Here is a 26,973-nt window from a genome sequence, read left to right on the forward strand (position 1 = left end):
GTAAAGATCACATTCATATTGTATGGTTTTGAAGGCAATCATCTTCCATGGAAATAGGATGCATTCTCTGCAAAATGTTGCATATATGTATTTACAAATTTGGGGGAAAGAGATGGCAATGTAATTTTCATCATATTAATGGAGAAATTTATGAACTAAACGAGGGTAAGACGCGTCCAAGACATTAATTCTAACTAGCAAGAGTAGCAGGTGGGTGGCTGATATCAGAATCTTTAGGTAGAAGGGGAAAAAACTGTATGTCATCTCAAAAAAAAAAAAAAAGCGTACAATATCCTGACTTGAAGAAAACACTGAAGTTACTGCTACCCAGGAAAGAAAATTTCACATAACTCTCAGAGTTACCTGTGCAGCAGCTTTTGAGTCAAGAAGAAAATAATGTGAAATGCTGCTCTAAGGTATGATTTAATGTATCAAGTGTGATTGACAGACCATTCAAAATTACAACTATTCTGAAGCTCCAGGCAGGAAGGAGCATTGTTCTACTCCTCCTTTGCTACTTATACTTTTGTTCTTGTCAGAAGCTCCTTCCAGGTTTTCTGAGCCCTTTTCAGTCTTTCATGCATTTGCAGCTCTAAGTCAACAGTCTGATGTGTTTTCAGTGCGTGCCTGTGAGCCTTGCTGAGTCCTGCCCCATCCATCTGGTGCAAACCCTCATTCATTCATTCGACAAATATTTATCAATCTTTTTATGTGCCAAGCACTTTTCTAGGCGCAGAAACTGGAGGCATAAGCAGGGATATACTTTATTTTGCAGTAATGCACAGGTGTTCGAGGATGTTCAGTACAGTGAAGGAAAGAGTTTACAGGGTTGTCAGAGGCAATGCAGGGATATGCACCATGTTAATCACAGCCCAGTGCCATTCACAGATTGAGGGAACAGTTTTGGCTTGTGCTGTGCAGGCTGGACTCTGCAGGGAAGTGTGGGGTTGAGTGTTTGCTGCTGGGCAGTGAAGGGCAGCAACGGCCTGGACTGGTGAAAAAGGAAGGTAATGAGATCCAAGGCAGGCCTTCCCAGGAGGAAGCAGCATCCCCTGAACTCTCTCCCAGGCTTCAAGAGGTCGTAAGGCACAACCTAGCAGACACTGGATGATCCACCCAGCTACCTAGCACAAGGAAGAACTGACTTTTCATTGGCTGCCTGCCTTCACACACCATTGTCCTTTAAACAGATTGCCTCCTCGCCCCATCACATTCTTGCCCTTCTCCATGCCCCCTGCCCTTTCATAAATGCAGCTCCAGGAGCTTCCGTGGTTGAGTTTCAGCAGCTGTGGACACCTAATCGATAGCTTTTCATAACAATTTTCTCCCCAGCCAGGACTCTGGTCCAAACTATTCAGCTACCATACACCTGGATTGAACTAAATAAGAATGCCAAATCAGCCAAAGAGGCCGTTTGTGGTCTATGATTTTTAAGGACTCATTCTGCGGCTGCTGGAGGAAAGAGGCCTCCACCAACTGTCAAAAAAGCCTCTTTGATCCAGTGTGGTAGGCATGCTTGCATCTGAAAGTTGCAACTCCAGGCATACTCAACGGGTCAGCTTCGAACATATTCCAGAGGAATCCAAAAGGGAGCCTTCAAAATCCTGGGCCGTGGAATTGTTCATCCTGAGCCCCCTTTGAGCTCAGGAGCTAGATCCTTTGTCTAGCTCTAGAATCTCTTTGTGCAAAAATCCCTGTGAGTACCACACAGAGGGATTTTTGCACAGATTCTAGAGCTGAACAAAGGATCTTTAAGTCTATTTTCTCCAAATTCATGCAACTCCCACAATTCCTGCCATATCCTTGCACTATTGTTTATATTTTTCTTTGAATTCCACTCACTTTTTTTTCACTTACACAGAACAATATTTTACCTACAATTTTGTTAGACACATAAGTGGAAAACTGGTACCTCTTGCCACAAACAGTAGATAAATGTAAAAGCATATGCAGAGAATTGAAAAGATGAAATTCTTTTTTTTGAAAACTTTAAATTCTGACTAGTGTGTTAGAGATCATCTCACATCATCACAAGAAGAACAAGTATAGTAAAATAAGATATTTTGAGAGAGACCATATTTACATAACTTTATTATAATATAGTTATAATTGTTCTATTTTATTATTAGTTGTTGTTAATTCTTTAACAACAATACTGTGCCTAATTCTGCATTAACTCTTCTATCCCTAATTTGGACCTTAAACTTTATCATAGATATGTGTGTGTGCATATATATACATATATATGTGTATATATACATATATATGTGTATATATACACATATACATATATATATACATATACATATACATATATACATATATACATGTATATACATACATATACATGTATGTATATATGTATGTATATACATATGTATATACATATGTATATATGTATATATATACACATATACACATATATACATGTGTATATATACACATGTATATGTATATGTGTGTATATACACATATATGTATACACACATATACGTATATGTATACATACACACATATACGTATATGTATACATACACACATATACATGTATGTATACATACACACATATACATGTATGTATACATACACACATATACATGTATGTATATATACACACATATACATATACGTCTATATATATATATGTCCATATGTGTATACACATACACACACACACACATAGGAAAAAAACATTATATATGGAGTTTGTTATTATCGGCGGTTTCAGGCATCCACTGGGGATATGGGGACATATCCCCCTGGATAAGTGATGACTACTGCAATATCAAGGTGGAAAACTCCTATATAGTACTTGCTATGGGCTCAGCCTTCCTCTAAGCACTTTGCACAGTTAATTCCTCATTTTTTATATTATCCCAGTATGATTATTACCCCTGCTTCACACATGGGAGAATGACGTGTAGAGCAGGTAAATAAGTTGCCCAGGAGGACATAGGTTACTAAGCAAAGGAACAGAGAGTTGAACTCAGGACAGTCTGACTTTAAAGGCTCTGTTTTTACTGAAATAATGGAAAAAAAAAACTGTATAGGCATCCAGGAAGGGAAAACAAAGCAAAACAGTTTGCCAACAAAAGGGAAAAAAAATGAACCTAGCTGACATCAATCTTCTCCTCTGCCACACACACATAGATGACCTAAGACAACAGATCCATGATTTCAGAGGTACTTTAAAAAAGATTTTGTCCTGGCTGGGCATGGTGGCTGGCACCTATAATCCCATCACTTTGGGAGGCTGAGGTGGGCGGATCACTTGAGACCAGGAGTTCGAGACCAGCCTGGCCAACATGGTGAAACCCCGTCTCTACTAGTAAATAAATAAATAACAAAAAAATTTTAGCCAGGCGTGGTGATGCATGCCTGTGATCCCAGCTACCCAGGAGGCTGAGGCAGGAGAATCACTTGAAACTGGGAGGCAGAGGTTGCAGTGAGCCATCCTAAACATTTCAATTCGGTTGAATTATTGCTCATGTGTGAAAAAAACAGAAAGATGTTCTTAAACTTGCACAGCAGTCAGGTTAAAGCACTAACTGAAAAAAAAAATAGTTACTCATAAAAATCCATAAACTGATTAAGAGATAAATAAAAACACGCAACTAAAGAAAGGTATAAGTTAATGGAGACAGGAAGGAGAGGACCAGAGCCAGTAAACAAGGACATAATGGTTGATACAGTTACAAGACTTAAGTGCAGCATCACAGTTAACATCCTCCTGCTTCCTCCGGCCATGTAAGACACGCCTGCTTCCTCTTCATCTTCTGCCACAGTTGTAAGTTTCCTGAGGCCTCCCAGAAGCAGAAGCCGCTATGCTTCCTGTACAGTCTGCAGAACTGTGAGTCAATTAAATCTCTTTTCTTTATAAATTACCCAGTCTCAGGTACTTCTTTACCATAGTGCAAGAACAGACTAACACAGATGGCATGTCTTTATTAGCTGAAAATTATTTTTTAAATCATGCTAAGAAAATATCTCTAACACATAACCAGTGTTTTATGAGGATTAAATGTTAGATTTTATCTAATCCTTTTTTTCAGTATCATAAAGATGCTTCAGCCCTTCACAGATCGTGGTTATATCCTCTTTCTCATTCCTAATTTTGTCTATTTTTGTTATCTCTTATTCTTAATTAGATACCATAAATGTTTGTCTATTTTATTGTTTTTTTTTCAAAGAATAAGTCTTGGATTTGTTTTTTTTAAGAATCAATGTTTCCGTTTCCCTCTATTCATTAATTTCTGTTTTCATTTTTCCAAAATACTTCCTTGTTTCCTTATCTTTAACATTCCACTCACTTTTGTGGTTGAATCCTTAGTCAATTCATTTTCTTCTTTTAATAAAGAAGCTAAGTTGCTGCTGAGTGTAGCTTTGGCTACATCTGACTTGTTTCAGTAACACCATTCAGTACACATCATTATTTTCAATATGTTGTACAACTGCCGTTCTGAAATTTATCTTTTACCTGAGTAACTGACAGCTGCAATTTTAACTCCCAAGGCTATCCTTTTTTGTGATTTGTAAGACTTCTCAATATAAACAGGTTACTTAGTAATATGGAGGAACATAGAAGTGGAGAGAGAGCCCAAAGAATTGAAAATCTGTTGCTTCCGTGAAGCAAGGATCAGAAGACAGGGTAGTCAGACAGCAGACTGCTGTTTTGTGATAAGCCTTATAATATTATTTACCTGTTTAAACTATGTAGACATGTTATTGTTGTTTTCATAAGCATTAAAATCACAAAAACAAAGTGGAGCAAAATACTTGGCAGCCATAACATGGATAGAATTGGGGAATAGGTAGGTTTGGAGTCGTTCTCTAAGTTACTCTTTGTTAAGTCTTAGTGTGATCAGATAAACAAGTACTATTAAAAATACAAAAACCAAGAAAACAAACAACAAAAAGAACAGAAATAGCCTATATAACTTCCACTTCAGAGGGAAGAGAGAGGGGAATAAAGAAGGCTCCACCAATCCAATATTGAAGAGTCAGGAGAAGAAGAAAAAAGAAACAAACAAAAAAATGAACAAAATGAAAAGTTCAAATACGTTGATAATCGCATACATAAAAAATTAAGACTTTCTTACTGAAAGATGAAGATGATCACACTAGATGAAAATGTAGAACCAAGCCAAATTCAGCTCACTAGAAACATCTGAAGTAATAAAACACTAAAAGATCAAGTCAATCCAGTATAAGCATCATTAATCATTAAACATCCTCTTTTAAAAATGGAAAGAAATATCTCCAACAGGGAAAGAATTAAGCAAAAATTTCAGAAAATGAATGCAAATGGCTAACAAATATTTTTAAATACCCCAAAATTCAAATTAAAAGGAATAGTTTTCATGCATTAGATTGACAAAGAGCAAATAAATAGGTTGCTAATAGTCAATGTTGACAAGGATGTGGAAAAAAGTCCTTTCAGACTGTGCTAGGGAAGTATAAATGCTTCAGCTATATTGCCATAGGGGTGGGGAAAACTTGCTAATTTGTATCAAAAAATGGATACTTTTTAAAGCATGGTTACCCTCAAACCCCAAAATTCCTCTGAAATAAATTTATTCTGAGGAAAATCATTGGGTACGATACTTGCTGCTGTCCTTTCATTGTTAAAGAGCAAAAAGTGGGAGCAATCTAAATGTCTATCAGTAGGCGATTTGGTTAATGATTGTGTAAATAATAGTATATCTATCCAACTAGATGCTATTTAAAATAATTCTGAGCATTTAAAATTATTCTGTAGATATACTTATTGGCATGGAGAGATATCTGCATCACGTTGTTAAATAAAATTGCAAGTTATAAGATGGAATATAAAGCATATGATATCTACTTATACACTGATATAAATAGCAGTATAAAATGGTATATTAAATATACACATGATTTGTCTAAAATGGTAAAAAGCAAAATCCTAACATTGATTACAACTGTGGGTACACTTTGGGTAATTTTAAAATTCTTTAATCAGTTTCCTAATTTTTCCACAATGCACAATTTCCATTTTAATTTTTCAAGGAATATATTCACACAGCACAAAAAATGAAAAAGATATACAGAAAAGTCTCTCTCCTATCCCTGCTTTTCCATGCACCCAATTTCACACCCAGAAAACTGTTATTAGTTTCCTGGGTAAGCTTTCAAAATTTATTTATGCATAAATAAGATGAGTTAAATATACAGTATCTATTCCTCCCTTTATACAAAAGATAATATGTTTTTTACTTTGCTTTTTTTTGTTTTGTTTTGTTTTGTTTTTTAGCTGAACAATATATCTTGAGAACTTCTCATAGGAGTATATATTTTCTTTTATCTGCTATGCTGGATTCTGCCACATGAATGTCTCTTTAGTTTTTGTTTGCTTATTTAAATAATTATTTGTAAATTAATTGTTCTTATAATCAAAAAAGATAAAAGTATATGTTGGAGACAATGATGATAGTAGCAGATCCCACACATCTCAATATGTAGTGTGATTGTCACTGTTTTGGAAATAGGCAAATATAAATAACTAAGACTGACCCAGAAGAGTCCACATAGACCAATAATCATGGAAAAATGGTAGAAAATAACAAATATCTTTCTCTCAAGGGCTGGCCCAGAGGAAGAGCCTTCAGAGTAGTAGACTCCCCAAACAGGTTTGGTGTGCCTCCCCTCTACCACACCATGGTTTATGAAGTGACACCATCCTCTGCCCTTCCTCCCCATTTTGTTAATCTATTTTCTGGTCACACCCTACCTCTGACCTTCTTCTCCAGCTATACGTGCTCCTGGGTCATTGCTGCTGCTTCCATGAATTTAATTGTCATCCACAGGTTAGCAAGACACACATTCTTGTCTCCAGTCCAGGTGGCTTCAGCACAATCACCCAAGTGTGCACACCGAGAACCACACAGGTGGTGTCTGAGTCACCTAAGGAAAGAAACCCACTCAACCTCACCCAAGTGAAAAGTGGGGGTTATGGAAGAATGCAGGGGGGCCTTGTGTATACAGAGTGCAAGCAATACAGCCAGGTTTTAATGGCTACTCTCTCTGTCATATACATAGTCTCTGTGTCCAATTCCAGATCAACACCATTGGTGGCCCATCTTTAGCAGAGGCTGGGGAGTGAGGTCTTGTAGCATAGGAGCCTCTGGGAAGCATGGGTTCTTTACACAGTACTGGGAAGAAGGAACTGAGGGTATCAACAGTCCAGGGTAGATGTTCTACCCCAGCTCTGGGGGTGTTCTGACTGGGCAGGGTGCATCAGGAAGGTTTTCGTCCTTGCTGAGTTGGCTCAGGATGTAGGCTGGGTGGGGTGAGCAACAGGGATGCCTCTTGCTCAGTCCTGAGGCTGTCTGGTGGGCAGGAGGTCATCAGTGCTGTCAGTAGATTGTGAACTGTCTTATTTGGGGAAAACCCTGGGATACCCCTTCCACTGTGGCCCATGGCCCATCTTTCCTCATCTCATATCCCCTTCAACTCTCCCTAGGACCTTCAGTTGGATCTTTTTATCCACCAGCATTCACTCCTTTTATGAGATGCATTTCCCATAGCTGCCTTCCAGTACCCTGATCTGATGCCTTTCAGTAGAAGCCTGGCTGGACATCTATGGTGGCCACCCTGGCCTCAGACCACAGTGGAATCTTCCCAGCCTTTACTTCACACCCCAACATCATTCAGGAATGTGGGTGTGGGATGGGGAAGACTTGAATACCGCCCACATCCACATTCTAACTCATAATAAGGATGAAAGTTTAGGGAAGCTTGTGAACCCCCAAAATGTGAGGGCTGGGTCTCTTTGATCGTTAGGAACCACACTCTGTTGAGGGGTGTAGGATGCTTACCAGCTGCTGAGTTCTATAATCAGGGATGTTTCTTGAATAAAGTTTTATTTTTTTATTTTATCTTCAGATCAGTGACAGTGGCTCATGCCTGTGATCCTAGCACTTTGAGAGGCTGAAGTGGGAGGACTGCTTGATCCCAAGAGTTTGAAACCAGCTTGGGCAACACAGAAAGACCCTATCTTCACTAAAAATTTAAAAAAAAAAAAAAAAAAAAAAGATTAGCTGGGGATGGTAGCACATGCCTGTGGTCCCAGCTACTCCGGAAGCTGAAGTGGGAGGATCACTTGAGCCTGGGAGCCCAAGGCTACAGTGAGCTGAGATCGCGCCTCTGCACTCCAGCCTGGGCAACAGAATGAGATCCTGTCTAAAAAATAAAAATAAAATAAAAAATGTTATCTTTTAAAATTATAGTAAAATCATATTTTTATTGGTATTCAATTTATGAATTTTAACACATGTATAGATACATGTGACCACCACCACAATCAGGTACAGAGTTCCCTTTGGGTGTCCCTACAGAGCACCCAGAAAACTCGCTTGTCTGCCTCTTGTGGCCACCCCTCCCCGCTGCCCTAAGCCCTTGGAACTATTGATTTGTTCTCTGTCATTTTCATTGTGTCTGAGAGTGTTATAGAAATGGAAACATACAGTGCATAACCTTTCTTCACTAGGCATAATGCCTTTGAGATTCATCCAAGTTACAATTTTTAAGGAACAATAAACAAAGACTTCTCATCGGTGATTTAAATTGAGATTGTTAAAAAAAAAAATGGGTTAGCCCTCAGGTAACATATTAGAGAGCACATATCAGAACTTATCAAACCTGCAATCCAGATACAAATTATGTAAAACCGATCCAGGGAAGGAGACCTAAAAATACTGCAGAGCTGAATCTTTTCCTCCAGTTCTTCATGTCTGCGCTTGCTTTCCCATGATGCCCCATCCATTTGCAATTGAAATTGGAATCACAGCTTTTTAAACCACCCAGACTTTGTAATGTCAGCCAGACCGTCCCAGGCTATTGATAGACAACGACAACCAAACATGATAAAATAATATAGTGCAATCAAAGCAGGGAGAATCTTGGTGGGCATTTCCCAAGATGTGGGATATGTACCACTAGTGGCTAAAAACAAATTTAGGTGGCAAATGATATGGCTTTAAATGTCATCTAATCACATCATTAGAAGATAATTATCTTTCCTTTTCCATTCTATTCAAGTCTCCTTATTCCATCATGGAGAAAGTCTTCGTTGGGTGCTAGAATGTTGTTAACACCTTTCTAATAGTTTTTGATCTCTCTCTGGAACAGAGAAATAGGCTGCCTCATGTAGAACAAAGCATAGGCAACTGTATCAGGCTGGAATTGAACTGCATTGTTTGATTTTCACTGCATTCATTTTATGACTACATTCTATTTCTGGCAAGAGATGAGGAGCCTCATTTAGGATGGTGATATAAAGTTTCAATTTTAGGTAAATGCATTTGAGTAAAAGTTATGAGTGGACCTCAATATAATGTAAAGTAAATGGAACTATTTGTAGATATGTCCAAAAAACAAATCATGAAGATGGCACACAAATGACTGAAGGATGGGAGGCAATGTGTTAGATTTTGTAAAGGATATTGATGACCCCATGATTGGGGAGATTTGTAGATAGTTGCCCCAGAGGCAAGGCAAAGTTTGGATGGTCTCCCAGCTCTTCCACCAAGGTTCATGCGTCCAGGCTCTCAATGTTGAACTTAGAACCAATTCCAACAAACCTCCATTTGCATCAAAGCTTTGCTTGGCCTTAAAGGGAATTGTGTCATCTCTGAGGCCACCTTGGCAGGTATTCATTCTCCAGCCCTCTCTGTCCCACCATCCCAATATTCCTCTGTCATTCTGCAGGTACAAAGTACTGATCAAGGGTGAACAGAAATTCTTCCTGGCTGATCTTTATGGTGCACCCCTGCTCATCTCTTATCCTCCTCCTGTTAGCAAGACCGCATGCTCCAGGTTAGACTTCATCTACACCACTAGAATGAGAGCGGCACTCACATTCTGTGCAAGCAAGCTGATCTCTAAAACAAGAACCTGTGAGCACCTCTACCCAATTCAGGTAGCTGATGCCAAGAGAAGTGTATGGACTCTTCTTCTGGTGTTCCAAATATGTCATTGGGAGCTGGAGGCAATAACCAAGTTGCAGAGAGCTTCTATCCCATGGAGAAGCAGTGACAGCATCACAAACTCAACATCCTACAGGGAGTCTTTGGGCATGTACATGAATGACAATAAAGAGGGGTGGAGATTGCTGTCTGTCTGTCTGGGGCCCAGTTCTATAACCAGACGGGTTTCTCCAAGCATGGGTCATCTTGGCTTGAGATTCTTCTCCTCCTTATTGGCCCAATTATTAAGACCCCAGTTTCCCTCATATTGATCAAGGTCCGTGTGATGACAGTGAGTGCCTTTTGTCTTCCAAGCACAGCCATCAGCTTAGTGATTATTACACCTCCTTCAAACACAATCAGGGAAGCAGGACCCAAGACAGGAATAATAAAATCAAACACTTTCTTATCACATTGAATCTCTACAACAACCTATAAGGCAGGAACACTTCATCATATCCTTATCTTATATGAAGAAGCCAAAGCTTGGAAAGATGAAGCAACTTACCCCACAGCCACGGCAGAAGCAGTATTAGAAGCCACTAGTACCTATTTCTAAGACCAACCTTCCTGGAGTCATAAGAGGGCAGATTGTAGGTCACATCCAGCCCACAGACATGTCCTGTTTGACCCACAAGTGTTCTATAACAGTTATGAATCAGTAAGATGTGATTATAAATTGAGAGTTCACTTTCTTTAAAATGCCATATTCAACTTTTTCTTTAAAAAAAAAAGCTATAACTGGGAGATCTGGCCATGCAGAGATGTCAAAAATATTGTTTAGGACTGACTACTGATTGTCCTCTCTAAATGGGGCAATCAATACCCTATCTAAATGGGAACAAATATCCTATTTAAATAAGACTTGCATAAATGGGACAAGTCCCGACCTATTCTGCATAACCCACAGCCAACTTCATTCATTCGTTTATGTGCCCACAGAATCCCTAAGGATGCTGAGTTTGTGATGCCATCACTACTTCCAACTGCTTCTCCATGGGATAGGAGCTTTCTGCAGCTTGGCCACTGTCCCCAGCTGAAAATTACATATTCAGAACAGCTCAGAACTTCCCCATCCTTCTACATACCTCCCTTGGCACCAGCCACCTGGATAGAAGGAGGTGCTCAGAAGTTCCTATTTTAGAGACTACCTTGCTTGCACAATTGCCATTTGAATGATGCCCAAATTTGAGAACCTGTAAGTGGCTCTGACCTGAGTACTTCCCCGAGTCATTTCTGGTTATTTCTCTTCTTCATCCTAGGCAGGAAAGAACAATTGAATTAAGTCAAGTTCTTTCCCTCTCCATTAAATGAGTGACAGACAAAGATTTAGCCAAGTTACCCAAGGATTTCTTGTTAATGGAGAGGTTTGTGCTAGAGAAAATACAGGAAAGGGGGCCTAAAGTAGGGACTGCGCCACCACAGAGCTTTGCAATGACTTAACTCATTTTTCACAGAATTAATAATTCAGATCCTACAGTGTTTCAGCTAGAAGTGGCCATAAACTTCAGAGAGTTTAACCAACCACTTCTGAAAATGGGGATTGATCCTAGGAAATGCTACCTCCACTTCAAGCCATCTCACCTGAGCAAAATGAAAGCTGTTAGATGATTTCATATCTTCATTAAAACCATCAAAGCAGAAACACACTGCAAAGAGGCTGCCAAGGCAGAGAACATTTCCCCATGCTTCAGCAGCTTTGGGAAAGTCGGAGAGATTCAGATTCTGACTATCTCTCAGGAAGGTGTTATCGTGTTCAATTCTACTTAAGGGAAGCCACACTCACAAGGCCCTTAATTTTGGCAGTGTCATCACGGCAGCCACCTCCCCATACATGTTGATGAGGCTGGAACAAGAATGAGAAGCAGGGTGGCTCCCATTGAGTGACACATGCCTTTTCTGGGTTGGAAGAGAGCTAATTTCACCTTTAACAGATCTCAAGAGGTTACCTAAGAACTCTGTATTTATAAAAAGGGCCTCAAAGATCTCTAGAAATGAGGAATCTGCCATCTCCCACCTATTTGGGAGTGAAGACTCCAAGCTACAGTAGAACATAATGTTCTTTTCTTTGGTTAGTTTAGGGACATCTATAGATAGACAAGACCAGTCAAGCCAGGGGCAGGTATTGGGAAGTATATTTGGTTCAGACTCCAGCCTGTCACTTGTAAGGAAGAGCCTGAAAGATAGCAAGTCCTTAATAGGAACTTGGGCTGGGCATGGTGGTTCAGGCCTGTAATCCTAGCACTTAAGGAAGCCAAGGCAGGAGGATTGCTTGAGCCCAGGAATTGGAGACCAGACTGGGCAACATGGTGACACCCTATCTCTAAAAAATACAAAAATTAGCCAGGCATGGTGCCTCATGCCTGTAGTTTCATATTAGGGAGGCTGAAGTGGGAAGATCGCTTGAGCCTGGAGGGTCAAGACTGCTGTAAGTCATGATTGTGCCACTGCACTCCAGCATGGGCAACAGAGCAAGACCTTGTCTCAAAAAAAAAAAAAAAGAAAGAAAGAAATACTATCACATCATCAACCTCAGCAGCAACACTGCTACCATCATCATCACCAATGCCGTCTTTCTTGAGTCCTCTCTCTCACACCTTGCCCCCTGCAATCATCAGCAAATCCTGCCACTGTCCCTTCAAAGTATATCCAGCATCTGTCCCCTCTCCCGTCTCTCTCCACCACTACTGCTGCAACCACTTTTGCAACAGCCCCCTAACCAGTTTTCCTCCTTCCATCCTTACTGCCTTACATAATAGCCCAAGAAGTCCTTGTAGAGTGTAAGTCAGATCATATAATGCCTTAACTGAACACTAGGCAATAGTCCCACATTTGCTCAGAGTAGAAGGCAAAATTCTTGCAAAGGCCTACAAGATCCTGCACCATGTGGCCCCTGTTACCTCTACAAGTTTATTTCCCATCCCTTATGCACTTCTTGGGCACTCCACCCTGGACACACTGGCCCCTGGGTTTTCCTCAAACATGCCAGCCACCCTCTGTCCTCAGGGCCTTTGCACGTGTGCTGCCTCTGCTAGAACATTCTTCTCCCAGATCACAGCATGTTTTGCCTTCTCACCTCCTTCAGATCATCACTCAAATATTGCCTTCTCTGCTAGGCCTTCCTTAACCACCCTGTTTAAAACTGCAACACCCTCCCCAGACCAAGTATTCTTTCTCCTCCTCCCTGTATTTTCTCCATGGCACTTACCACCATCTGACATAGATATGTTTGACTGACTTATTTATTGACTATCTCCTTCCTACCCTGTAGAAAAGTAAGCAGCATGAAGGCAGAAATTGTTGTCTGTTTTTTTCATTTCTCTCTCCCCAGTGACTATGTGGCTGACACACAGTAGGTGCTCAATAAATCCTATTGATGACTGAGTCACCAGCATCTACATTCCATATTCTTTCAGAACCAGCTGTGGCAAGCTTAGTAAAGGGGTGGACAAGTTTGTAGCCCCGAACAGACTCATCAATTCCTAATCATCCCTCATAGCTAAGAGTATTCGCTCAACACATATTTATTGAGCACCCACTGTGTGCCAGGCACCTTTCTGAGCTTCAGGGATATGGCCATGAATAAGACAGACAAGGTTCCTGGTCTCTAGGGGAGTTTTCAGGCTAGTGGGGAAAGAGTAAATAAAAGAGAAAATGAACACAATAATTTCAGATGTCAGTGAGAAGTAAGAAGTAAATAAAGCAAGGTAGTGAGGAAAGATAGAGAGTGGTGAGGAGGTGAGTCAGCCTAGACTAGGTGGCTGAGAATGGTCTCTTTGAGGAGGTAACATTGGAACTGGGACCTGCATGATGAGAAGTAGCCAGACCTGAGATGCTCTGGGGGAAGAATGATCCCTGTAGAGGAACAGCAGATGCAAACACCTCAAAACATAGGCACCAGCTCTCTTGAAAGCCTCTTTGGCCCACCCTGGGTGGGGGCCCTCCTCTATGGCCCCACAAATGCTGGGAGCTTTCTCTCTCTCTCAGTAAGACTGACCACTGAATTTCTCTGCACCTTCTTCTCTTTAAAAGAGACATTAATTCTCTTTTCCATCTTCATTTCTCCAGGGCTTAGCACATTGCCTGGCACATAGCAGGTGGCCAATAAATTCATGCAGAACTAAAGTGATCTGAAACAACTTTTTTTTTTTTTTTTCCTGAGATGGAGTTTTGCTCTTTTTGTCCAGGCTGGAGTGCAGCAGCGTGATTTCGGCTCACTGCAACATCTGCCTCCAAGGTTCAAGTGATTCTCCTGCCTCAGCCTCCCGAGTAGCTGGGATTAGAGGCACCTGCCACCACACCTGGCTAATTTTGTATTTTTAGTAGAAACGGGGTTTCACCATGTTGGCCAGGCTGGTCTCGAACTCCTGACCTCAGGTTATCTGCCACCTTGGCCTCCCAAAGTGCTGGGATTACAGATGTGAGCCCCCGCTCCCGGCAACCACTTTATTTTGTGATTCGACTGTAAACAGAGGTAAAATCATGAAGTGAATGTATTTAGAAACAGCATCCCTATAGGGTCCCCCTCCTCATTAGCCCCCGACCAAAAACATCTCTATCCAAGGAAATCCTCTCTGGCCATTGAGGTCCAAATAACATACCACCTCCTCCAGGAAGCTTTCCCAAATTCCCCTAAATGAATTTTCTCTCCTTTCCATGCTACTTACTATAGCTCTCCTTGTATCTCTAATATGGTACCTATTCTCATCTGACTTGTGTGCAAACTTTCCATGAACATCTAATAGCCTCACCAAAGAGTGAAGAGCCCAGAGGCTCTGTGTTATATTCATCTCTGTGTCCTCAGCATGCTGCTCAATAAAGGTATGATGAAGAAATCAATGGCCAATAATGACAACTAACAGGCTTTTAATACCTCTCGTGTGCCACAGATGTTTCGAGCACTTTTATGAGTAATTGTTCATTGAATCCTCACAGCAACCCTATGTGGCAGTCAATATGATTAGTCCCAGTGTGCAGATGGAGGAACTGAGACAGAGAAGCCACTGGTTGGCACACACACACCTTGCATGTGGTGGAGCTGAGATTCCAACATATTCCTTCTGATCTCAGAGTTCGAATTTTTCATAGCTATGCTGAAACTGCCTTCCATAGTAGTTTCTGCAACTTTATCTCCATTTTGAGTTCATGCTTGGAATCTGGGCTTCCCTTTCTCTCTCTCTCTCCAATAAGATCTGTCTTGTATTGCTTCCTAGAAAGCCCTTGTGCCACCGTGAGGCCTTACTTCAATGCCCACTCATCTCTCCATCAGCCTCAGGGTTGATCTGGGATTCCTTCACCCAGCAGCAAGCACTGAGGCTAGGGAGCACCCTGAGCTGGAAGAAAGCCATCTCCCTTTAATTGACCATCAGCCCTATTAAAGGCAAGCTTGGGAAGCCCTGTCATCATAGACACCCTCTGCATTGCCTCTGTTAACAATATAAGGGAAATTCCAGGGACCATTTTCTGCAGTGGGTCTTCTTTTACACAGTTAAAAGCTCACAAAGAAGTTGCATTGTCTTCTGCTCTTGATCCAGTGAAATTAAACTGCCTGAGAAAGCAAAATTGGCATCCTATCCTGCCCTGTGTATAAGTTGCATGGTTTGTTTGTTTGTTTGTTTGTTTGTTTGTTTGTTTGTTTTTTGGCGGAGTCTCACTCTGTCACCCAGGCTGGAGTGCAGTGGCTCTATCTCGGCTCACTGCAAGCTCTGCCTCCCAGGTTCACACCATTCTCTTGCCTCAGCCTCCCGAGTAGCTGGGACTACAGGTGCCTGCCACCACACCCAGCTAATTTTTTGTATTCTTAGTAGAGACAGGGTTTCACTATGTTAACCAGGATGGTCTCGATCTCCTGACCTTGTAATCCACCTGCCTTGGCCTCCCAAAGTGCTGGGATTACAGGTGTAAGCCACCGCGCCCAGCCCATGTCATGTTTTTAAGCCTCACGTCATGTTTTCCAGAATGGAAGAAAAGGTATTTTGCATTCTGAGATTTTACAAAAGGGACGTCCTGTCTCACATGAGCCTCGAAATTAAAATAAAGAAGAGCCTTGTGCCACTGTCTCATAAATTGCTGATTCCCTAGTGAAAACAACTTTATCTCTGACTTTTGTGATACTGACGCCTAAAGATACGTAACAATCTGTGTAGATGTGGTAATTGTGGAGAACACTGCTGATTTTCCACCAGTAAGAATAATGAAGAAATCCATTGTAACCCTGTGAGTTGACATTGTCTTTTAAATGCCCACCACACCCTTTATTCAGGGAACCTGGTTCTTGGGAAGGCTACACTCCCTTGTAAATATTGCAGGTCAAACTCTCCTCTTAGTGTTCATATTTGTTCTGAGTTTTCTTTTGGCTCATCTCTCCCAATCACTAACACATTAAAGAAACCTGAAAAGCTAGAAACAGTCTCACTCTGTCACCCAGGCTGGAGTTCAGTGGTGCAATTATAGCTCATTGCAGCCTCGAACTCCTGGGCTCAAGTGATCCTCCCATGTCAGCCTCCCAAGTAGCTGGGAATACAGGTGCCTGTCACCATGCCTAGCTAAATTTTTTTTTTTTTTTTTTTTTTTAAGAGAAGAGGTCTCCCTATGTTGCCCAGGCTGGTCTCCAACTCCTGGGCTGAAGCAATTACCCAGCCTCGGCCTCCAAAAGTGCTGGCATTACCACCGCACCCAGCCCATCATTGGATTTACTTAAGCCGAGTTTTCAGCAAACTCCAACAATATTTCCCATAACGTCAGTTGTGTGCCTCATCTTGGTAATTTTAGGTACTACGCAGACTTACTAAATACCACCAAATCACACAGTGAGATGTATTATCTCTCCTTCTTCACCTTCATTCTTTCTGATTACATCAAGGAGAAACATCTCACATTGATATTGATATTTCTTTAACTGCTCTTAGTAGTGTCCCCTAGTATCCTCTTTTAAGCAAAGATGGAAAACACTGCAGGCTTGGAACATTCCAGCCACACTAGAGAGCAAAAATTCAATAACACTGTTTTGTTTTCAATCTAACTTATTTTTATGATCACTTTCTAATTATGGCAAGTGTTGCCGGTTTTCCATTTAGGGTGGCTTCAAAATAAAGTTGCTTTTAAACAATATTTATTTTAACTATACTTGCACAATATGTGTTAGATTTGCAAATCCATAGCATATCTTTAGAAAGATACACAAAAACAGGTACCTATGGTTGCTTCTGGGAAGAGGAACTTCTTGGCTGAAAGATGAGGTAGAAAGGAAGGGATTAATTTTCTCTGAATACCCTTTGTCACTTTTGAATTTCGCAATACAAATATCTTTTTTTCTTTCTTTCTTTCTTTTTTTTTTTTTTTCTGAGACAGAGTCTTGCTCTGTTGCCCAGGCTGGAATGCAGTGGCGCTATCTTGACTCACTGCAACCCCTGCCTCCCAGATTTAAGCAATTCTCCTTCCTCAGCCTCCCAAATAGCTGGGACTACAGGCGCACACCACCATGCCCAGCTAATTTTTGTATTTTTAGTAGAGATGGGGTTTCACCACGTTGGCCAGGCTGGTCTCGAACTCCTGACCTCAGGTGATCCACCCACCTCGGCCTCCCAAAGTGCTGGGATTACAGGCATGAGCCACTGCACCCAGCTGAATATCTTGTCTATTCTAAAATATACAAACTGAAGGGGAAAACTTGTTCTTTGTGATAAATTATAATTTTTAAATGGGCTAACTTAAGCAAAAAAATTAAGAAGATCAGACAAGATGGCTCACACCTGTAATCCCAGCACTCTAGGAGGTGGAGGCAGAAGGATTGCTTGAGCCCGGGAGTTTGAGACCAGCCTGGGCAACAAAATAAGACCCTGGCTCTAACAAAGGATTTTAAAAATTAACCAGGTGTGTTGGTGCACACCTGTAGTCCTAGCTACTTGGGAGGCTGAGGTGGGAGGATCACTTGAGCCTGGGAGGTTGAGGCTGCAGTGAGCCTTGATTGTGCCACTGCATGAGTCTCAAAAAAAAAATTAAGAAAATAATAGTAGAGGTCATGCTGGGCTTTGGCAAATGTCATGAAGGTGGCACAAGAATGTCTGAAATCTGAAAAAATTCTCCCTCCCAAATAACTATGCCACCATTTGGAAGGCAGTGTGAGAGGTCCTTTAGCCTCCACCTAGAGCAGACACTTCTGGCTTTCTCACTTGGGGAGTGTTCATGGTGGCTGGTGGCCATGGGCACTGGGGTGGAGCCATTGTCAGCTCCTCTGATTTGAAAAGCTTAGGAAGACACCCAATGGACCCATGCCCAGGAAATCCATGTGATGCTCAGGCTCCAGATCACCCAAGCCCAAACCTCTGTCTCATAAGCCCTGGAAAAACATACTTAATAATAACTCCCCTGTCCCCTGTCTTCACCCTGTCCTGTTATCCCCCTGAGAAAGCTGCTGGGAGCATAGCATTGAACCAACAGCCCAGCAGTGTAGCTTGACAGGCAACAATTACCTCAGAAGCACAAGGTCATTTCCCCTCCCTGGTGGCTTTTACCCACCTCGTCAAGCTGCTTGTGAACCTCACAGTGCTTCAGCCCAGCCATGCAGCCCATTAGGAGAACAAAGTGGCAGCTGAACCGGCCTACAGCAGCCTGGCACCAAGCCTGGCCAATGGAAAGCATTTGACAAATGAATGGATTAAGCTGCACCGGAGTTAGCTCCAGCAGAGACAGTGAGTCCCACAGGTTTGGGTTATCTGTGTGACTTATCAGTTCTGAGTCACTACCCCCCAAAGCCCCACCTCCCTATCACCTGCCCTGAGCCCTCACAGGTGGAGATGACCTCTCCTCAAGTCCTCCAGGGGATCTGATCAATAGGCAGCTGTGTGTTCCCACCCCCTCCCCACCCACCCTGTCACTCAATCATACAGGAATGATTCATAGAGGTCTAACCAAAGTTATTCTACAGCCCTGCACACCAGATACACAGAATGTTACCAAAGCATTACCAAAGCATGCAGGTAATAGAACTTGTTGGGCATTGACTCTGCTTCAAATCCGTTAGGGCCCTTTGGATGTGTCTCCAGATATGTGCAAGGTACAGCAAGTGCCTCTGTACAGTAGGCCATGAAGGACATGCCCACCATCGCATCTTATCTCCTGTGAGTACCAGCCCCACACCTTCCCTAATTTCAGGATAGTTGCTTTCAGGGAGATGGCATGGGTAACATTCAAAAATATAAAATGAATTCAGCTCTGGACCAATCAGAAGAGAGCCCTGCTGGCTACAGAGATGAAGCAGGGTCTAGTCACTGGCTCTTTGGAAGGTCCAGAGAGTCCAGGTTAGGCTGGGGAAGCCAGGTCTCCCAGGCAGAGGGCATTTCGGGAATCAGTATGGAAACATCCTATATTTTCAATCTAAGACACCATCAATCATAAGATACATGCTAATTTCGGAGATGTTAAAGATGCTTCTTAGAATCTCTCAGTGGTATTTTCACATGTTAACATCCAAAACAGGCTTAACAATGTGTGTAGCTGGAAAGTACTGGGGCTGTCAGCATCTTCTCCACCTAAAATGCTCCTGTAACAAGTGATAGGATTTGGCTGTGTCCCCACCCAAATCTCATCTTGAATTGTAGCTCCCATAATTCCCACATGTTGTCAGAGGGACCAGGTGGGAGATAATTGAATTATGGCGGTTTCCCGCATACTGTTCTCGTGATGGTGAGTAAGTCTCATGAAATCTGATGGTTTTTTACAGAGTTTCCCCTTTTGCTTGGCTGTCATTTCTCTCTTGCCTGCTGCCATGTAAAACATGCCTTTCTCCTTCTGTCATGATTGTGAGGCCTCCTCAGCCACATGGAACTGTGAGTCCATTAAACCTCTTTTTCTTTTTAAGTTACCCGGTATTGGGTATGTCTTTATCAGCAGTGTGAAAATGGATTAATAGACCAAGGCTTTGGGGTAAGCCTGTTCTTCATTGCAAACTCTTGCCAGTCCTTCTCAGCTCCAAGGGGAAGGGAAACCAGCTCTTCAAAAAACTTCCTTGAGCAATGACAGTTCTCGTTGCCCATTCTGAATGTTCCTCCATGCCTGACAAGAACTGTACATTTGCTGGCACTAAGTATTATATCTACAGCATGCTGCAAGGCTGACAGAGTGCTGCAAGACCAATGGGGGGGTTTGTGGACTCAATGGTTTCATTTAATCATAGTGTGTGACGTTTGCCTGGACCAAGACAGGGAATTTCCGTATAAAGGCGTAAGTCTGCATAGATGCTGCAATTGTGCATGCAGGTGCACATGTGTGGGTGTGCACACACATTCATCTATGTGCACACCCAATGAGCACAGATCAGTCTGTTTCATGTGTTGATTAATTTGTTGAAAGATGATAAAACTGTCTGCATTAACTACTTCATGGCAGGAGGCCCCTTACCTTCTACCTTTGATTTTATTTTTTTCTAAGGTTTGCATTTCCAGAATTGGTCTTTGCAATTAGAATATGATTTCTTGATGAAAATGAACTGGATAATGTGATAGATCTTATTCTGTGCTTTTTATTCTCTTTCTTACTTAGACTGTTGCCTCTGGGGCAAATATTCTGTGTTCTTTGTTTGCACCATCCCAAGAACATCATCGATGCTGAACAAATAAATAACCAGAGTTGTGAAGTGAAGTCTGAAACTTATAGAACAGGCTCATCCATCAAAATTTGGACACCAGAACACAGAGTTAATTATCACATATTAACTTGCTCTTGTTGGCATTTCAATGCATTTAGAAAAGATACACTTCCTCCACACACACGTTCCCCTGCCATACCGAAACACTAGCAAAATTGAGAACACTTCAGACATATCTCAGCTTTCCCTGTTACTCCAAAAACTACTACACACAGCAAAGCTTATATCTGTTTATAAAAGATGACCCTGAAGAGTCTATTTCACATCCAAACTTCCTTAGAATGGAGGGCATCCTAAAGATAACCTTAGATTTGGAAAAGCATTTTCATGTAGATAGTCTTACTTGATTTTTATAAGGTTGCAAAGCAGTTCAGGCATCATTGCCATTTCACAGGTGAGCAGACTGACACCCAGATATGTGAACCGACTTTCTGTTAACATGGAAGGAGGGAAGGAAAGAGAAAAGGAAAGGAGGAAGGGAGGAAGCAAGGAAGGGAGGAAGGGAGGAAGCAAGGAAGGGAGGAAGGAAGGAGGGAAGGAAGGACGGAAGGGAGGGAGGAAGGAAGGAGAGAAGGAAGGAAGGCAAGCAAGGAGGGAGGGAGGAAGGAAAGAAGGGAGGGAGGGAGGAAGGAAGGAAGGGAGGGAGGGAGGGAGGAAGGAAGGGAGGGAGGGAGGAAGGAAGGAAGGGAGGGAGGGAGGAAGGAAGGGAGGGAGGGAGGAAGGAAGGGAGGGAGGAAGGAAGGAAGGGAGGGAGGGAGGAAGGAAGGAAGGAAGGAAGGGAGGGAGGGAGGAAGGAAGGAAGGAAGGAAGGAAGGAAGGAAGGAAGGAAGGAAGGGAGGAAGGAAGGAAAAGGAGAAGGGAAAGGGGAGGGAGGGAAGGAGGAGGGGAAGGGAAGGAATAAAGAGGAAAGTATGGAACTATCTTTATAGCAATTGATTAATTCCTCAGCCCGATTTAGTAACAGCAGCAGCGTCAGAAACTAATATTTTTAATACTAACAGAACTAATAGTGATAACAGGAGTGTTGTAGTAATTAGCAGCAATAACAGTAGTAACATTACTGCCTTATCTTTATATAATATAGAACTTTCCAGGGCAATTTCATGTACAGTTTTGCATTTATTCTTCACAACAAGTTTCTAGGATAGTTACTACAGGTCCCATTCCATGATGAGGAAGCTGAGACTTGGGAGAATCACCTTTCTTCAAATCATACAGCACCTAGGTGACCACCTCTGGTCTTCTGACTGTAGATCCTGTCCTGGTTCCCTCATCAGCCTGGTGTTGCTTTGCCCACCTGTCCAAGCAGCTAGGAGATCCCACCCTGCAGCTCTTACCTCGGGGAGGAAATGTGGGTGGGGGGGAACCCAGGCCAGATACGCAGTTGAGGTAGGCATCGGAGATGGCATTGCAGAAAGACAGCAAATTGGAGAGAACCCACTGCAGAAGGCTGGGCTCTCTGCTGGTGGCCTGAACTGGACTGGTTCCCAAGAAGGGGATCAGGCTAAGGACAAGAAGGTGCAGACTCTGTCTCCTGGTCTCTCCAAATGATGGTGTCTTTCTGGCTATATCACTCGGGCTTCAGCTTTATCTCCATTTACCCACAGAAAGAAGCCCCTCCTTTCAGTTAAGGGTAAAGCTTTTGATTTTTCCACTAACTGGATTTCAGCCTCCTGACTAGGAAGTTATCACCAGGGGCTTTGATTGGGCAGATCATACTAAGATCCACACTGCCTGCAACTCTGCACCTCCCCCTTTGGAAAGCACAGTCCACTCCAATGAGTGCAAGGGTTCTTCGGCCATGTCTGCCCAGTGGACCCTGGCTTTATGATGGCAAGCTGTGAACTGACAAGGCAGTGGACAGAGAGCGGAACAGCATGTCACCCACCATACATAGCTCATGGAATTCAGGAAGAAAGTGAGAACATGGGTTTTAAAAGATTCCAGAAATCCCCATGATTTCTGCAGTTAATGCGTATGACTTGGCCATAATAAAGAGAAATGTACAAAAATGTTCTTTACATACAGAAAGATAGATGTTCTGGAGGTTATGGAAACAGCATCTAAGTGGTGTAGTATTACCCTGCACAGAAATAGCAATCCACAAGCTAAACACTTGACTCTAGGGGTGTGGATTTGTAACTGAAAGAAGCACAAACCACACAGCCCTTTCCTGACACTGGAGCCTCCCAGCCTTCCTGGTCAAGCAATGGGGAGAGGGCAATTACGACCAGACCTCTAGGATAGTCTTTTAGAAATATAAAGTGGGGAAAGGTGGTAGAGGGGGAGAGAAGAGAGAAGCAGAGCTGTCAGCATGCTTGATGTTAAATAAAACCTACCAAGACTCGGCTGAGAATTTTAGCAGAATCCAAATGTGCTAAAAAAAAAAATTAAAAAAAAGTAAAAAAAAAAAAAAAAGGCATGGCTCCCATCTCTAAGGTTCACAGCTAAGCTTGCTTAGAATCACACATGCCAAGGTTAAAAATAAAAAGCAGCCATCCCTGAATGACATGGGCTCCAGGATGGAAGCCTGAGGTATGCTGTTTAGTGGTGGAAGGAAGAGAGGGGAGGGAGGACAGTCTGGGTTCAGGGCATAGGTATTTATTGGAGGGCACACTATCTGAAAGCCAGATGCTCAGAATTTTGCTGTTTTGTACTTAAAAGGCACTTCGCATTGGCAAAAGGTTTCGTAATGATCTTCAGATTTTCCATCGAGGAAATGCTGGCCTGCATTCGAATGTGGTCACGGCTGACCCACTCCGGGCTCTGCTGCTCAATGTGTTTGCCTCCTCCATCCCGGGATCTGGCTCAGACAGTGTCCACATGCACCTAGACGGGATGCCCATGAGACACAGCTTGGAAAGCACAGTGGGCTATTGGCATTGGCACGAAGCCAGATCTGCCACTCTGTGCCACCCTACCCTATTAACCAGACATAATGGTGCTGGGGCCACCCACAGGCTAGCTAGCCCCTGGTTGGCTGCAATGGGGACAGACTATGTGTCTGCCTGCTAAGGATGATGCATGACCCACTCGTCCCCACAACTACAACCATTGCAAGCCAGGAGTAACCTGCAAAGGTGCTAAATCAGGCCTGTGGTCCCCCTTCTTTTGGTAAATCCAGGGCCCTTTATTACAAGCCCAGTGGGGTCCTCTTTCTAATGAAGTTGTCCCTTGTCCAATATGCATATGACCTCTACTGCCTAAAGCTGTAGATGAAAACAGCTGATTTAGCCTCAGCTACTGTGTCAGCTACCATGTTACCCCTCCCCAACGTCATTACTATGCAGATGTTTCTAGAAAGTCTTCAAAGGGTCAGGTGAATGGTGAGAATTCTGTGACCCATGTGTTAACAGGGAGCCCGGACATTACACCACCCACATGTGGGCCAGTCCTACACTTCAGCACCACACAGGGCTGGGGAGGCAGATGGCCATTGAGGAGTGGACGCTGCCACCTTACAGAAGCTTTGGTCTGTGCCTTGACACCCCCAGTGGGGTAATTCTCCTCCCTGGCATGCATGGGAAGCATAGACAGTCTATGCATGACTGGCGGCCCCTAGGACCCTTGCTAGCCTTCACCTGCAGTGCCTACCTTCAAATTCCACATTTTGGCTGCTGGTTTAGAAGCATCACTTAATTGTGAAGTGCCTTTTTTACACCTTTAAGGCACTTTAGAAAAGCCTTGGAAGGTACACAGGGCAAGGACTGTTTTCCTGCCCATTGGGATGGATAAGAAAATAGAGGCTGATAGAGTTTAAGAAACTTGCTCAAGCTTAAGTGACAGACGCAAGACTCGAATCCAGGGCTCTTTCCACTACTCAAAGACCACCTACCCGGGCCAGAGCTACTGGGAGTCTCAGCCCCAGTACAGCAGCAAATACCTGGGTTTGAGATTGAGACTCCCTAAAGCATCTTTCTTACTGGAGACCTCTGGGGATGCACTGTCATTTGGCCTGAACTCTGGGGACCTTTCCCAAACAGAGCCTTGCTGCAAGGGGTCTCTGAACTGCCTTACCTTTCTCAGGGTCCTTCAGGTGCTGGGTACCAGCAAAGACCTACAGAGGGTTAGGATGGTGCCGTGTTCAGGCAGCACAGGTCCTCGCCTGTCCCTTCTCTGGGCACCCTAAGGGCTGGTCACAGAGGGAGTTAGCCCTTTAGCTGGCACTTAGGTTTGACTGGAGATAATCGTTTTCCAACGACTCCAGTGACAACAGGGAACGCCCTTTGCAGTTCCAGAAACTGCCCGTCTAGATTATCACTGGGAAGTTCTGGGTAAATTCTCCTATAGCCCCCCCATGGCCCCACGTGTCAGCCTGAACCCATACAATGAGTTGGGTTAAAAGAAAGAGAAAACACAAGAGACAGATGGCTCTCCCGATGGAAGCGATCAGAGACCCGGCGCACGGAGCGGAGCTCCTGGTCCTTACCTGTACCAATCCAGCCCGCGGCCGTAGTTCCTGTCAAAGAAGTGGGGTTCCGTGCCCAAGGCCCGCACGTCCGGGTGCACTCGGATAAACTCCAGCACGGCCCGGGTGCCCCCCTTCTTCACGCCCACAATGAGGGCTTGGGGCAGCCGCTTGGTACCCAGCTTGGGTGAGCCGGAGTGGTTGGAACCGGAAAGGCGAGGGGCGGGCACGGCGGCAGCGGGCGCGCTGGGAGCGCTGGGCTCGCTGGGCGTCGGCCCGGAGGGATCACAGGGGCGGGACTTCTGGAGAAGTTTCTGGCCGCCCGCGCTGGGGCCGCGGAGGCAGCGAGGCGCGCCCAAGAGGCGGCTCCGACCCAGGTCGTCGCAGCAGCACAGGAAGCTGTAACACAGGTAAGTGCAGGAGAGCGAGAGCGTGAAAGCGAAGAGCAGCCTGCGCGCCCTCCGCGGCTGAGGTGGCCCCGCGCGGCCCAGGACCCTATAGGCCATGGCTCCATGGGCCCGCGCCGGGGGTCATGGTTTCCGAGGGGGCACCGGCGGCTGAGCTGCTGTGGCCCTGCGGTCGCCTAGAGGGCTCGCGTGGCGCTGCCACGGCCACGCGGGTCGGGCGTTGGGGGCGCCGTCTTCTCCGGGCGCTGCTGACCAGGGTGCGCACCGTGCCCCGGGGTCCCGGGGACAGCGGCTCCTCGGGGAACAGGCGGTTGCATTTCCAGCATCTCCCGGTCCTAGGCGATGGGGCTCCGGGCAGCCGGGCGGCTCGGGAGCTCCCAGGCTCTTACGTGCGCCGGGTTCGGAGCGCGCCCAGTGCCCGAAGCCCCATTCCTGATCCTCGGAGCGCCGCTCACGAAACGCTCGGCGGCGGCGCGGCTGTGCGGGCTGGCGGGTGGACCGGACGGTGGCGCTGGCGCCGGCCGCGATCTGGCTCTTCGGGAAATGCGGAGCGGAGCGCGCTGCCGGCTCTATTTAAGGAGTCGCCTGACGTCAGCCGCGCGGGTCCCCCGAGCCCGCGCCGCACCCGGGGACCTGGCCCGCCCCCTGCGCCCCCACTCTCTTACCCCTCCCAGAAACACAGCACGCGGGCCCTCCCCACGCAGGCCACTCCCTACGGAGCCCCAGGCCAGCTTTGGGGCGGTGAAGCGAAGGTGTCAAGGCGTAGTACTCCTCTGGGAGGCTGGACACCCCCACCACGCTGGCCTCTGGACACCCAGGGACACGAACCCAGGTCGAGATCGCGCCGACATCCAGACCAGACAGACCCAGACGCAGACGCAGGCACCCTGCCCTGATGCGCGGTCCCACCACCCTGACCCGCACACGCACGCACAGGCACAGAATCACACGCGCCCTAGCCCGGACACACCCCCACACCCACGCGGGGGTGGGGAGGAGAAGTCCCCTAACCTGGGCCCAGATACAGCGACAGGGACACTCCCCCCGCTGTCGACATCTCGCCAAATGGACACACACAGCCCGGAATCGGACACCGAGCGCACGCACGCCCAGGACTGGGACACGCGCTGTAGACGGGATGGGTGGAGGAGCGGAGCGTGAGTGAGATTCCGTGACTATTCACCCAGCTTCTTAGCCCCCCGCGCGCTGACTCACACCCCGGCGGCTCGCTCTGTCTCGCACCTATGAGGCACGCGCGCACCCCAACCCATTGTCACCCCACCTCTCCCCGGGCCTGCCGGAGAGCGAGCCCCGGAGCGGCAGACTCCGCGTCAGGAGGGTTCCTCTCTTAGCAGCCGCCGCCTAGCGGTAGACTGCTCCCCGGGGAGCTGTCCAGGGTACTAGAGGGTCACCGAGGGCTGAGTGCGGAGGGCTTCTTCACACAGAGACACTAGGAGGAGGAAACAGAGTACAAGGAGAACGTATTCAGGAGCAATTCCACTTCGAATGATTCCTAAGTGAATG

General features: G+C 44.7%; 1 protein-coding gene across 1 annotated transcript in view; it reads right to left on the reverse strand.

The window, feature by feature from the left end:
• Window positions 1-25,996, reverse strand: part of HS3ST2 (heparan sulfate-glucosamine 3-sulfotransferase 2) — a 102,731-nt gene extending 76,735 nt beyond the window's left edge. The window contains exon 1 of the mRNA XM_054455612.2: window positions 25,064-25,996. Within this exon, the coding sequence (XP_054311587.1) occupies window positions 25,064-25,548 (485 nt within the window). The 5' untranslated portion in view covers window positions 25,549-25,996. The remainder of the gene's footprint in view (window positions 1-25,063) is intronic.
• Between the last annotated feature and the right edge of the window lie 977 nt (window positions 25,997-26,973).

The sequence above is a fragment of the Pongo pygmaeus genome, chromosome 18 (genome assembly GCF_028885625.2).
Source record: "Pongo pygmaeus isolate AG05252 chromosome 18, NHGRI_mPonPyg2-v2.0_pri, whole genome shotgun sequence".
NCBI lineage: Eukaryota > Metazoa > Chordata > Mammalia > Primates > Hominidae > Pongo > Pongo pygmaeus.